The 14,043-nt window shown below is 39.3% G+C and overlaps 1 protein-coding gene across 7 annotated transcripts in view; it reads right to left on the bottom strand.

The window, feature by feature from the left end:
• Window positions 1-14,043, bottom strand: part of SLC10A7 (solute carrier family 10 member 7) — a 122,004-nt gene that overhangs the window by 78,052 nt on the left and 29,909 nt on the right. For 6 of the 7 annotated variants that reach the window (XR_004427401.1, XM_033161375.1, XM_033161380.1 and 3 more), the window contains one exon: window positions 11,383-11,421. The exons of the other annotated variant lie outside the window; for it this stretch is intronic. Coding sequence is in view for 5 of the 6 variants with exons in the window: in XM_033161375.1 (XP_033017266.1) it covers window positions 11,383-11,421 (39 nt within the window). In the remaining variant the exon portion in view is untranslated. The remainder of the gene's footprint in view (window positions 1-11,382; window positions 11,422-14,043) is intronic. 7 annotated transcript variants of the gene reach the window in all.

Genomic DNA, 14,043 nt, shown 5'->3' with positions numbered 1-14,043 from the left:
CACCTGATTTCAAGTTTGCAACGTTCTTAATCCAAGTTGTTCATAAACTAAGCTGTTCTTAAACCAAGGTACCACTGTACTTAAGTTTTATCCAAGTTGTTACACTTGTGTGTAACAGAAAATAACTGCTTTGTAGCCTACTGGATAGATTGTCACAGTAGGTTTGTGCTCTGAATTCCACCTTCTCAAAGCACTTTGAGAATGTGCAAAATATTGCTGGTGCTAATAACAACATACAAAGGACACACATCTTTCCTATGGGACAACATCTTCTTGACAGAATATGGCAAAAGCCTTTGCAATGCAGAGCTTTATGCTGCCAGAGATATACAATGGGGCACAACTTTCTAGAGGTTCTTAAACTGGAATGCTGCACATTCCTCTACTGCTTTTGTAAAGAAAAAAAATCACTATACTCTGAGCAAAAAGTTAAACTGGGCTATATAAGTAGTACAGTGGTACCTCTGGTTACGTACTTAATTTGTTCCGGAGGTCCGTTGTTAACCTGAAACTGTTCTTAACCTGAAGCACCACTTTAGCTAATGGGACCTCCCGCTGCCACTGCACCGCCACAGCATGATTTCTGTTCTTATCCTGAAGCAAAGTTCTTAACTTGAAGTGTTATTTCTGGGTTAGCGGAGTCTGTTACCTGAAGATTATGTAACCTGAAGCATATGTAACCCGAGGTACCACTGTACTGAGCTTTGGCGAGTGGCTACTCACTTTTCATATAGGACTTTGTAAGGACCCTGTACTGGCTAGCATCTGTCTGTCTCAGGAGACAACCAAGGAGTGTACCAGAGTTAACTGAAGTATGATACAGTAAGTTTTAATACTTTGTAATTATGAGGGCAGGCCACCTCCTAAAACTTATTTGCTTTACTAAACTGTTCTACTGCTTCAAATTCCTTCATATACCCACTTACCCCACTCTGCTCTCCTCCAGATGTTTTGGACTACAATTCCCATAATCCTTTACCACTTGGAGATTATGGGAGCTGTGCCCCTATGATCATGTGATGTAAATTATAGAATACCCTGAACACCTTGTCAAATCAGATAACAGATTACAAAAGAGCAAAAAGCCTCTTTATCAGGGTTTAAGAACCAAAGTATTCTTTGTCCCAGGGGAACCATCTCAAAATGCTATTTATCCCAGAGCTATTCTCAAACTATTTTTTCAGAATAAAAATATACGGGCTTTTGAGCATGTGTCCTCAGGAAAGAGGGGGCATCTGTTCTCTCCACAGTCTCTGCAATAACCTTTTACCCACATTTCACAGATGGCCTCCTTTTCACTGTCCCTTGGCTATGATTCCCTAACTTGTACCTGGTTCCATTCATTTACATGTAAATTACAGGGGAAATGATAGATTAGAAACCTTAAATTATTTACTCCTGCCCTTTGCTCCCACCAAACTCACAGCTGAAGATGAGCCAATGCATACATATCTCCCCTTGTTTTCTTTGAGCACAGTATACAGTCTGATCACCTCATTTTGCATCCTGAGAGCTATTCTGCCATATTCCATAAACAAAAGCTTTCTTTCAACACAAATAAACTAAACCACAAGGGGCCTTCCTCAGGAGCTGCAAGTCTCATATTCAGGCAGCATATTTGCAGGTTCACTAGTTTCTGAAACCAAGGCTACTGATGTGCCCCACCTTGGTTGAGTTGCGGGCATGTAAGAAAATGCAAAGCAGAATATCATGGAGCAGAATACAGGCATACCTCATTTTATTGTGCTTCACAGATGTTGAGCTTTTTACAAACTGAAGAATTTCAGGAGTTGCTGTTACTGGGCTGGAGACAAGGCTGCAGGAGCCTGCCCCCGCCCTGCAACGGCTCCTGCTGCTCCTTACAAGGACGCGGGTGCAGCTGCAGGTAGCCTGGCTGCTTAATAGACCACAGCATAGTGTAAAGGTAACTTATATATGCACTGGGAAACAAAACAAAAAAAGTGTGACTCGCTTTATTGTGATATTCACTTTATTGCGGTGGTCTGGAACGGAACCCGCAATAATTCCAAGGTATGGCTGTACACATTTCTCACTTTTCTCAGCTTTACAGAATTATTGTGGATTTAACTAGGTATTAGTTAGAATATTGGCTAGGGAAGTGGGACAAATAGGTAAAAATCCATGGTTGGTCATGAACCATGGCTCTGGCTATATCACTTTCTCTCAGCCCAACACACTAAAGGAACAAAGTGAATCCCATGTGCCCTTCAAAGAACAGGGCACAAACCATGACTCAGCATGACTGCAAAGTAAATCACAGCTTTTTAGCAATGGAGCTTGTTCTCTTGAGGTAACAAGCAAGCCGTGGTAGGAGTCTGCATTACCCACAGGGGACAGCTTGCAGTCTGATGCCTTTTAATGTTGTTTTATACATTTTTTTTGTCATGGTTATATTATTTTGTACCTCTATCCGATAACTTGTAAAAGCCTCTGGCTTTAACAAGTAAACAATTCAATTGTAAATTTATTCCCATAAACATCTCACCATTACCTTGAGGCATATTCACAACAAAGCAAGGTTTAACTGATCTGAACTCTGATTAACCAGTGCAGCTGATAAACAAGCCTTTGGGATGCAGGGTCTACAGTTCTAAACCCGGTTAAAAAGGTAAAGAGACCCCTGACCATTAGGTCCAGTCACGGATGACTCTGGGGTGCCACACTCATCTCGCTTTACTGGCTGAGGGAGCCTGCGTACAGCTTCCGGGTCATGTGGCCAGCATAACTAAGCCAATTCTGGCAAACCAGAGCAGTGCACGGAAACGCCGTTTATCTTCCCGCCGGAGTGGTACCAATTTATCTACTTGCACTTTGACGTGCTTTCAAACTACTAGGTTGGCAGGAGCAGGGACTGAACAACGGGAGCTCACCCCGTCGTGGGGATTCAAACTGCCGATCTTCTGATCGGCAAGCCCTAGGCTCTGTGGCTTAACCCACAGCACCACCCATGTCCCATTAAACTCGGTTAACTAGAGAATAAATTCCACTGAAATATACTGGAACTTCTGAATAAACCTGTTTAGAATTGTACTTTTAAGGGACCTGATGCCTTGCAGACTGCTTAGATGCACTGATTCCTTCCAGATTTTTATTAACTCATTCAATGCTATTTCTAGGCTACCAAGCGCTCTCAGGACAGGAATACAATAATAAACCAAGTCAGTATGTAAAACCATAAACATATATAAATTAAAATATCAAAAAATATCCTTAAAATATGCAACTAGTAGCTGGTGACAAACAACTGCAGACTGAGTGGCTCATTATAGACCACCCCTTTACCCCCCACCCACGCACCCACCCAAAGACATGTGTGAAGAAGTGTGTCTTCACCAACCAACGAAAAATCAGAAATGTCAGTGCTAGACACGCCTCCAAGGGAACAGTATTCCAGGGATGGGATACTGCTGTAGAGAAGGCCCTTTCACGTGTTCTCAGGGACAGCTCAGCCAGTAGTAGAGCATGAGACACTTAATCTCATGGTCATGGGTTCAAGCCCCATATTGGAAGGGATTCCAAAGGTCATCTAGTCCAACCCCCTGCAATGCAAGAATCTCAAGTAGATCATACAAGACAGATGGCCAACTAATCTCTTTAAAACCTCCAAGGGAGTCCACCTCCCAAGGGAGTCTGTTCTTTCTTACCATCAGAAAGTTCTTCCTTATGTTTAATCAGAACCTCCATTTTTGTTACTTGAAGCCATTGGTTCTGGTCCTACCCTCCAGAACAGGAGAAAACAAGCTTGCTCCATCTTCCATGTGACGGCCTTTAGACATTTGAAGATGGCAATAATAATATTATTTATACCCCACCCATTTGGCTGGGTTGCCTCATCTTTCCTCTCAGTCTCCTACTATTGAGGTTAAACATACCAGCTCCCTTAACTGTTCCTCAGAAAGCTTGGTTTCCAGACCCTTTATCACGACTAGACTAGGAAGATCTGGTCTCAAATTCCCAAACAGCCATGAAGCTTCCCCCTGGTACTATCTCTCAGCTTACCTACTTCATAGTGTTGTTGTGATGATAAAAAGGACGGCATAACCATGTATACTGCCATGAGGTGGCATATGTGCAATAACTAAAGGTAGATCCATACATCAACAATGGAGTAAAGTATGGAACTTGACCTGAGGACCATAGACAATCAGACAAGAATGTTGTGTGAATTCAGTCAATTCACCTAAATCTAGAACACGTAAAGAGCAGATGCTTTTATCAGCATAATTGCTTATGGGTTAAAAGACAGGGTTGATCAGCTAAAACAAATCTGAAACAGCTGACAACTGCACTTGTATACATTTACATTAACTATGTCTTTTGGATCCAAACACAGAATAATAAACTTATTTCATATAGATCTTTTCTTTCTTTATAGATTAAAGAAATTATTTGCAGTACAATTCGTAATCCATTTTCTCTAGTATAATACATATTTAAGTCAGTTATTCCAATTTAGCAAGGGTCATCTGTGAGTAAGTTTGGTAGGCCTCTATAAACAGAGTGTGCTTGTGCAAAACAGTACACGTTTGGATAAACCACCCTGCAATTCACTTCTTGGGTTTGTACCTATACTGATCCCTGGCCATTCTGGTCCATGCATGCATTCCCTAACTCAGATCTGGAACAAGTAGTCATCCAGAAGTTGTTGGACTCAAACTCCCATTATCCTTGACCATTGGCTAGACTATTGGAGTTGGCAGCTCATAAACATCTGGAAGGCAACAGGTTTCCCACCCTTGCCCAAACTGATGGTAGGCACAATTGGTTCTGCCACATAATTAACTGTAATTTTGGGAGAGGAGTGCATATGCAGAAATTCTTGCATGCAACAGCAGTTCCTCTTCTGCATTCAAATTCTCAGGAGCTTGGGCAATTAAACTATTCTGAGCTACTGAATTTGCAGGTCACTTCTACAAGCAAAGACAATAAAAATGAAGCAAAACAGAGATTGCTTGTTGTCGAATACAAATAAAGGGGGAGGGGGGAATCTTCAAAGGGCACCTTTTTCTGAACAGCTGAACAATTTTGCACAACAAAATTAATAATTCAGCTACTGGAAACATCACATGTGCATAGCACTGCAAGCAGACCACTGGCATTTTCATTTCAAATTTGTACAGTCTTTGGTCAATGCACATCATCTGCATTTCTAACACCTGCTTCAGTCAGCTATGAAGTGCAGTACTATCTATAAATCGTCTTTCATCTTTATGCTGTCCAGCCAATAATAAAAAAGAACTGCACAATGGCTGCTAATTATTTAGCTTTAGAAGGATATGAAACTATTCACATTGTTTTTGATGTATTTAAAATTCCATTTACTAAACAAGTGTTTTAAAGAGTAACATTATTGCTATCTTATTTGCACATAATGTGCATTTTGTCCTTTAAAAAACTGGCATTACATTTACTCCCACCAGCAAAAAATAAAAATAAAGTAAAATAAAATTTAAAAATGGAAGTAAAGTACAGTACAATTAAGCAATAATGCACAACAGGGTGTACCTTAATAGGCCATAAACCACATGCCTCAGGTGTATTGATAGGCAGGAGGCCAACACAAGGAGGACTTCAAATAATCTATAAGTGCACCAATGGCTCATTAGTGCATACCACAGAATTATTTGTTGCTATAGTAATATGCACAACATCAACATAAAAAGAGAGATTTATGGTTGGGTGATGTCACAAGCAATCTTTCATTGAACAGGTTTGCCCATGTGTAGGCTTAAAAGTTGCCAGGAGCCTGCAGTAGAAAGAAAACTAGCAAACCAGAAAAATACTATAATGCTTGAGGAATGTTTTTTCCTTTCCCCCAGCAAATCCTGTGGGATTACTCCAGACTAAGCAATTTAAGTGTTCTAGCATACGGAGGAGAAATTGGTTTTACTAATAAAGGCAACCCGATTTTCTTCTTTACATTCCCAGCTCCTGAACCAGCGGGCAGTGTTAGATAGGGAATAGACGAGGGTGCTTTTGGACAAGCCACTATCTTCCAACCTCAAGGCCTCATCTCACATAAGTAGTTGTAAGAATTTCTCCTGCTGGGCTACAGAAGGTAATAGACACATTAAGACATGGAAAGGATCCTGAGGACTCTCGAAAGAAAGCACACTTACGGAAACCTTCCTGTATGCATTTTGTCATCCGTCTTCCTGAAATTTATCTCAAAGAACTGCAGCCATAAGAGATGCACGGTAGGTTACTGCTTTTTCTTCATATATATATATATATATATATATATACACACACACACACATACACACACACATATATGTAAAAGGTGGATGTTTGTGACCGATCAATAATCTCTGTAACTGCTTGACAGATTCTGTTCAAATTTGGACACAACGTTCCATGGCCATATGGGAGTGTTTGTATGTGCTTACATTGTACAGATGGCACACCTTTCACAGGTAAAAACGTGATTTTGTGCAAAAAAAAAAATATAGCACCCTCCAGTGGACCGGATGGAGAGGGAGGTCAGCTGGAAATGCCACTTCCAACATTTGCGACATCACCTCAACCGGCTCAAGAGCCAGGCCGGCCGCAAACGCCGATTTGCACGGTTGTGACGCCGCCTCCACTGTCTAGAGAGCCAGGCCGGCCCCAAACGCCGCTTTTGCCGACTCCTAGGCTCCACCTCCAAACCCAGGCCAAGACGGAAACATCCCTACCACAACTTCTATTGGACAAAAAACTTCCAAGGTAAGATGGAAGATGTCACACGCATCTTCCACAACTTCCCACCATACATACGTCCCCACTACCCCCACACCCCCACACACACACGAAGACAAAAATGAGCAGGAAAACAGAAAAGACTGAACCTGAACTTAAACGCAAAAACCTGTGGAAACACACTTCTCTTTTATACTGTATCTTCCTTTCCCATTTCACTAAATCAGCCACAGCAACATGTGGCGGGGTCAGCTAGTCACCTATATACATGGAACACCAATTCAAGTTGTTGCTGATCACCTATAAACCCTTATATGAGCTCAACCAATATGATCTCCAATTGTTCATAAATTTATGGGAGAGAACCTGTAGCAGATTTCATTCACCCATGAGATGAGATCTGTCCAGGCGCAAAGCAATTGCCTGCCACTGGTGGTTCTCAGGCCAGCTCTACCATTCGGCAACTGCCTTAGGCAAGACAGGCTGTGGAGCAGTATAGGCAACCCTCTGGCTGTTCCCTTCAGTGGGAAAAAAGTGCAGGATGTGCTACATGGCCTGTCATGCATCTGCTACACAACCCTGCCTACCCTCAGATGTGGTGGAGGATGCTTTCCCATCCCCAGTGTTGAAGCAAGTTTCAATTGCCAGTCCAGTCAGCTTCCGTACATGGAAATGGGGTGTCTTGCTATCTTTGCTTCAGGCAGTCCAAGTGTCTTGAGCAGGACCTGGTAGTTTTGCAGTTAAAACATCTAAACCATTCCAGGATCTGTGACACCAAGACATATCAAACCAAAAGATCTCCAAAACCAGTTTCAGATTAATGAAAATTTGAAATAATTTCCACAAGCTAAATCATCAAACAATTCACTGCCATAGCAAAGCTTCACCCTTTCCCAGTCTACTCAAAAGAAAAGATGCTGGGTTGTATCCAATTATGTTCTATTCAGAGTAGAGTTACTGAAATTAATGGACCTAACTTAGTACATGGGTCCTCTCAAATAAACAGCAAGGAGTTATAAATCTGAGCTAAAAGAACCTAAAGCTGAAAACAGGATCAATTCTCCACAATTCCTAACAGAGAAAAAGAAAACTGACTATTGAGAATATGAAATTATACTATGAAGACATAGTTGCAACAGTTAGACATTATACACATTATAATTCAACATCAATAATGAACACTTACTTTAGTTGCTTAAAATAAGTGGTCATAAGAAAGTCAAAGAGGTATGTTTGGCCAACGTTCTTCAAACATTTTTCTTTCTTTTAAAAAATATTGCATGATTTTACAAACTGGGAAAGAAGATATTATCAACAAGCTAGTCTCCTCCCCTGCAATTTTCTGCACAATGTTTTGGGTTTTTTAACACAATGCAGAACAATTAACAGAAAAAAGCATGAACAGCATTTGGTGCAATATAATGAAATAAAAATGCCAGTCAATTGGTTAGTTCCACACGAATGGAATTTCTTTAAATAGTAATGAAATCATTGCTTAAAAAAAAAAAATCCATCATTATTTTAAAAAAAATAAAGAAGTTGGCTCAGCCTATGAAAATTAGATTTGTAAGTTGTTGGTCATTCCCATAATTAAATCTCTGTCACAAATTTGCAAGAAAAATGGACACTGCACCTAATGCATTTACACAAGTCCTGTCAGGCTATATAAAGCATTATGCCTACTAAAATGGAGTAGATAAGAATTCCATACATTTTTATTAGAAGGGCATTTTGTGGAAGGATGGTGTGTGCATGTACATATCTAAATTTATGTACAGTTACACTGTTCTTATATTAGCACCAAGCTGCTAACCAGCACTTCAACACAACTGTCTTTAGAAACAATACATCCAGAATAACTGGGCAACAGTGCAATAGGCAATTAGTTAATATTTAAGCATTTTATCCATTTATGGCATTTAATGCAGGAACCAGTTGCCTTTGGCAGGTGAACTCCAACAACACCAATTATTCCAGGTCTGTGACAGTATAATAAAATGTGTATTTTATTGTATAATTATTTTTATTATATTTGTTTCTATCCTGCGTTTTAGGGCAAGCCTTCACAAGGCAGTTTTCAATAAAAATGGTAAATTCATCACATAATTGAACAAACAACATATGGTAAAATGGCACCAGATAAAACAAAGAAGCATCAGATAAAGTAATAAACAGGGGTCCAGCAATTTTTAAAAAATAACCTTAGTGGCTTATTATTTTTTAAAGTACTATGGTCTGCCTCAAGAGACAAGGCCAAGCAGAGATCACATGGGAGAGAATTCCACCACTGAAACATCTCCATTGGTTGTTGGGCAGAGAGCAGGGCCCAGCAAGTTCATATGAGAGTAGGTGCTCTTTTAAGCAACATGCTCCCAAAACTGTTCTGGACTTCAAATAGCACTAACACATTAGCGTCTGAAAACATAGGTAACCTCTGCAACCAATGCAAATTGGTATAATAATATGATAAAACCACCTACACACAAACAAGCATTCTGGTCACTGAATTCTGCATTAGCCAAAGTTTCCTGTCTTCAAAGGCAGTCCTCTGTAGAGAGCATTGCAGGAGTCTAGTCTAGATTTAATCATCTTTTTTTTAAATAACTATATGGTATGCAACCTAATCCTATGTGTTTACTGAAAAGTAAGTCCCACTGTGTTCAATGGGTTTATTCTCAAATAAATGTGCATAGAGATACCATCCTAGAGCCACAGTTATTGTTGATAACCAACTGCTTTGAATTACTAAAATGCTATCATATTTTATTAAGTTGCTGTCATGGGGAAAACTCAAATCACTTATGTTCCACAATTATTCTAAACCCAACTTTTTAAATGAGGGGAGGAGATAATGATATTAAAACTCAGAGCAATTCTCTGTGGCATAATTCTAAAATATTCTCTTGGTCTGAAATTTATGTAAATTGAATTCATCTATCATTAGTTAATTACCAGGCTAGCTACAGGAAAAAAAAAGTTTTCTGTAACAATTAGTTCTTTAAAACACTATGTTTTAATTAGACCTATGATGTTATTACATTAGTTATAAATATGCACATATTTCTGCCTGCAAAACTACAGCAATTCATTTTCTGAGATTGGTTTGAAGTTTAGTTCCAATTCTAAAAACCATACATCCAGTATATGCCTCTGCCATTGCCAGTAAATGCAGACTATCAAATGCTAATATATTTAAATAACTGGAGAATATATATTATTTCAGAAAGCTCTCATGCATATCTCCAGGACCTCCAAGAAAAGCACACCACTTTGTCTGAAAAACTAGATCTCCCAAACCATATATAGAACCATTTTCTTCTCTTTTCAGGTCACCTGACTGCATATCTGAAAAGCACTTACAGGAATGTCTTTACTGATCATAGAATTATCACACTATAGGTCATCGAACCCAACTCAGTGAACCAGTTTTCAGTATCCAACACTCTTTGGGAGATTAGGCCTTGACATACAAACTAGCAACATCTTGGAGGGCTCTTGCAAATGTCAGGGTTTGCAGTGTGCTTTACTTTATATGAGGTAACTATGGAGCTGAACGGGCAGATATACTGGCACAGGGACATACTAGTCTTATTACCTAAAATTTAACTGGAGGCTTAGAAACCAAACAAAGTATGTAGAGTACACTGACCACATTACGCCTGTCCACATTTTTTCTTGAGATCATGCAGCATGGCAGGACCATAGTAGTTCTACAGCTAGCGGCAAAAGGCAGCTTTGTAGCTAATTGACAGAGGCCTAACACCAGTGCTCTGCGATGTATTCTAGTGCTTAAAAAATGGTAAAATTTGGAAAAATACCAGGCTTCAAGCATTATGAGCTATATACATGAAAATAACATCTGAGTATAGAAGTCTCTCTCTAAATACCTATGTTATCTCATATTATTTGCAGCATTTTTGTATATGCATGTTTAACTTGTTGATAAGTGTTCATAATGCACAAAGTAATATTGTATGTCCCCTTACTATAATGCAACTTTTTATCAAAGTAATTGTCAGCACCATACTTGAGATGACAATGTGTATTATAAAGATACAAAATTATACAAAATGTCTCTTAAGGGGCCAAACTGTTTGATTTGCTGAATACACAAAACAGAAGAAAGAACTACTGAGCTGCCCTTTCTGCATGTTTTTATAGTGTGTGCTCAGGAAGTGCAGCCCTAACATGTAAACACAGAAATGATACTTTGAGCAGCATTGACTGTATGCTTATTTTTCCAATAGCCTCCCTGGGGTCATGGAGCAGAGAAAAATGGTGACACATCACTGAGTGAATTAGCATTGTCTCTCTCATCATCTGGGCCATGTTTTCCTTTCAAAATCCATGGCCCCTTGATATAAAATAATGATTGTGTGATAAGCCTCATTAGAAAATCAATATATTGACGCTAGCCTCCAAAACATCTGAATAATAATAGATTGTCACCTCATTAAGGAGACTATTAACATGTACTTAAGCATCATTAAATTATATTGATCAGAGATTATTCATGCACTAATTTTCTGAACAGCAGGAGACACAGAAAAGAAATACAAGCTTGGGTATATTTAATGAGCACCAGGACAGATAATAACAGTCTCCAATTCTCCTCCCAAGCAATCCAAATATTAAACAATGGTACATTAAAGAGGCGTATAAAAAAAAAGTATGACTCACCAAAAAACTTCCAAATGCTGAATTAAATATAGCGGCTGCCTAAATAAAGAAAAAAGAAAAATCATTAAGTCTTTCTGCTTTACACAAAATACTCCTAAAATTTCATTCAAATCTTCAAGAATCTAGCTTACCATCACCACTGCTTATAACAATTGTAAGTAGCTATAACGTTATGCGATTCAGAAAACAAATCTTGATACAAATTATAAACTACTGTTAAAGACCTGTCCAGAATGAATATTTTTATACATGGCTGACACAAATAGTACAAACAGACCAACAGTATAATCCTAAACATAAACTTACTAGGGAGAAAGCCTTACTGAGCTCAGTGCTTAGAAATATACTATTACTACTGGGGAAAATAAAAATTCAATAGTGGGAAAATTCTGAAAAACAATTGAATGTAATAGTGTTACTCATCCAAACTGCCAGAACTTCTCAACTGTAGCAAGCCATATTTTACTTGAATATTAGCCATGTACATTATGAACTTTTAACTGAATACATTTTGAAATAGGTAAACCATAAGAACACAATACTTTTAATCCTGAAGGCCAGAGATACCTATAGAATGTAAGGAACTCAACAAGTAAGAAAAATAAATGACTTTGAATTGATTTTAAATAAAGTGTTGTGCTTACCTAAATTTCCAAGAAACAATGATGGAAAGAAGCATTAAGGATAAGCTATCAAACTCCACGAGACATAAAATATTTACAATCTTGTAAAGCTTTCCTCTTTGCTATCAGAGAAGAAGAACCCCTTGCATGGTATCCACTTCGATGATGCAGAACCAGGATTAGAGGGAAGGGAAGTGGGGGTGGGGGTGGGGAGAGCAGAACCTGCCATTTAAATGAAGAACTGAGGCAGAATCGAGTTAATCACCAAGGATGTATTGCAGCCACAGAGCAAGGACGTTTGAAAGAGCTGGCAAGTTTGAACCAAATCCAAACACAGGCTAAGCTGAAGCAGAACCTTCCTTCTGCCTCTATAAAGAGATTGCAATGTGAATGAATGACTAATGAGATGCTTGGCTCCAGAGAGCTTAGCTTTCTTATTCGAGTTCATAATTAATTCAAAGCTTTGATAATTTCATTAGAGTCATCCTTTGCTGGCCTTATCAATAAAAGATAGCACTGGACCGCAGCCTCTCTCAGTGGCCCAAACACACAAGGAAACATAGGTTTAGAAACCTTTGCCTAGCTGCTTGCTCACCAGCTAGCGAGAAAGCAAGCAAGGACAATGGCATATGGCATTCTTCATTGTGCGGGGAGCTCCTGAATAGACAGAGCTGAATAAAACATCACAGTTGACAGTTGTAGAACCACAGCAACATATTTTAACACCTCTACCTCATCTGCATTCTGCTTCTGAACATAAGGAGTAGGCACTAGTCCAGACAACTCTGCTAGCCAGCAATCACAGATAGAGAGCAGGAATATGTATTCTCTGACAAGAAGGAATTTAACTAATAGTCTACCAAACTATAGTTTCAAACCTTGAGACAGGTGTGCCCTGTAAGCATATCCAATATTCACCCACAAAGCTGTAAAAGCACTTCAGACAAGAACTGCCCTCTCTAGTATGAACTTATCTCCCTTGCAATCATCTTCTAAGGCTGCCTTCTAGGTGTCCTCGCCTTTACTGATTTGCTAAGTACTACCTGGAGATAAGTCATTTTTCACCTGCTTTGCACAAATGATACCCATTGAGCAGAATGGCCCTAGAATGGGTGTTTCTGTAGGGGAGATCTGGTGCATTAAAAATGCAACAAAGCTTTTCGCAGTGTTGACCCTAATTGGACGGTGGCAGCATTTGACCTTTGGGTAGCAAAATGTATTGGGCTTGGACTGCCCCAAAGACATTTGTGTGGCATGAGCAATATTATGTTTTAGGGTACTCAGTGAAAGCAGCTTTATTCTCTTGAGCATTTGATGGAATGCTTCTCTGCTGTACTTTTTCTGCTTTAGTGTAAATATCTTCACAGAAGCTTACGAAAAGCTTGGCCTATCGCTCAACATCCAAAAAAAAAAAAAAAAAAAATGCTGCACCAACAAGCACAAAACAACCCCTCTACAGCTCCACAAATCCAACATTGGAAAGAGTCGATCACTTCTCCTACCTGGGCAGTTATCTTTCCACAAGACCTAAAATTGATGCCAAAATCCAGCATCGCCTGAGCTCTGTGAGTGCAGCTTTCTCCCAATTGAAGTGCAGAGTTTGTTTACAAAGCTATTGTACTACCAACCTTTCTGTATGCTTGTGAAACACAGACCACTTATAAAAGCCAACTCCCTGAAAGATTCCATCAACAGTGTCTCTGAAAAATTTTACACATCACTTGGGAAGACAGGCAACTAATGCCAATATACCGGAAGAAGCAAAGATCACCAGTGTCAAAGCAATGATTCTTCAACATCAACGTCTTTGGACTGGTCACATTGTTTGAATGCCTGATTATCATCTTCCAAAGCAACTACTCTATTCCAAACTTAAAAATGGAAAGCGTAATGCTGGTGTGGTCAACAAAAGAGGTTTAAAGGCAAATTTTAAAAAATGTAGTATAAACACAGACAACTCAGAAACACTGGCCTGCGAATGCTCCAATTGGAGAAAAGCCTTCACCAAAGGTTTTGTGGATTCAGGACGAAAGGGAGA

Source organism: Lacerta agilis, chromosome 9 (assembly GCF_009819535.1).
Source record: "Lacerta agilis isolate rLacAgi1 chromosome 9, rLacAgi1.pri, whole genome shotgun sequence".
NCBI lineage: Eukaryota > Metazoa > Chordata > Lepidosauria > Squamata > Lacertidae > Lacerta > Lacerta agilis.
Note: the sequence above shows the minus strand (reverse complement) of the source record. Positions and strands in the feature narration are given on the sequence as shown.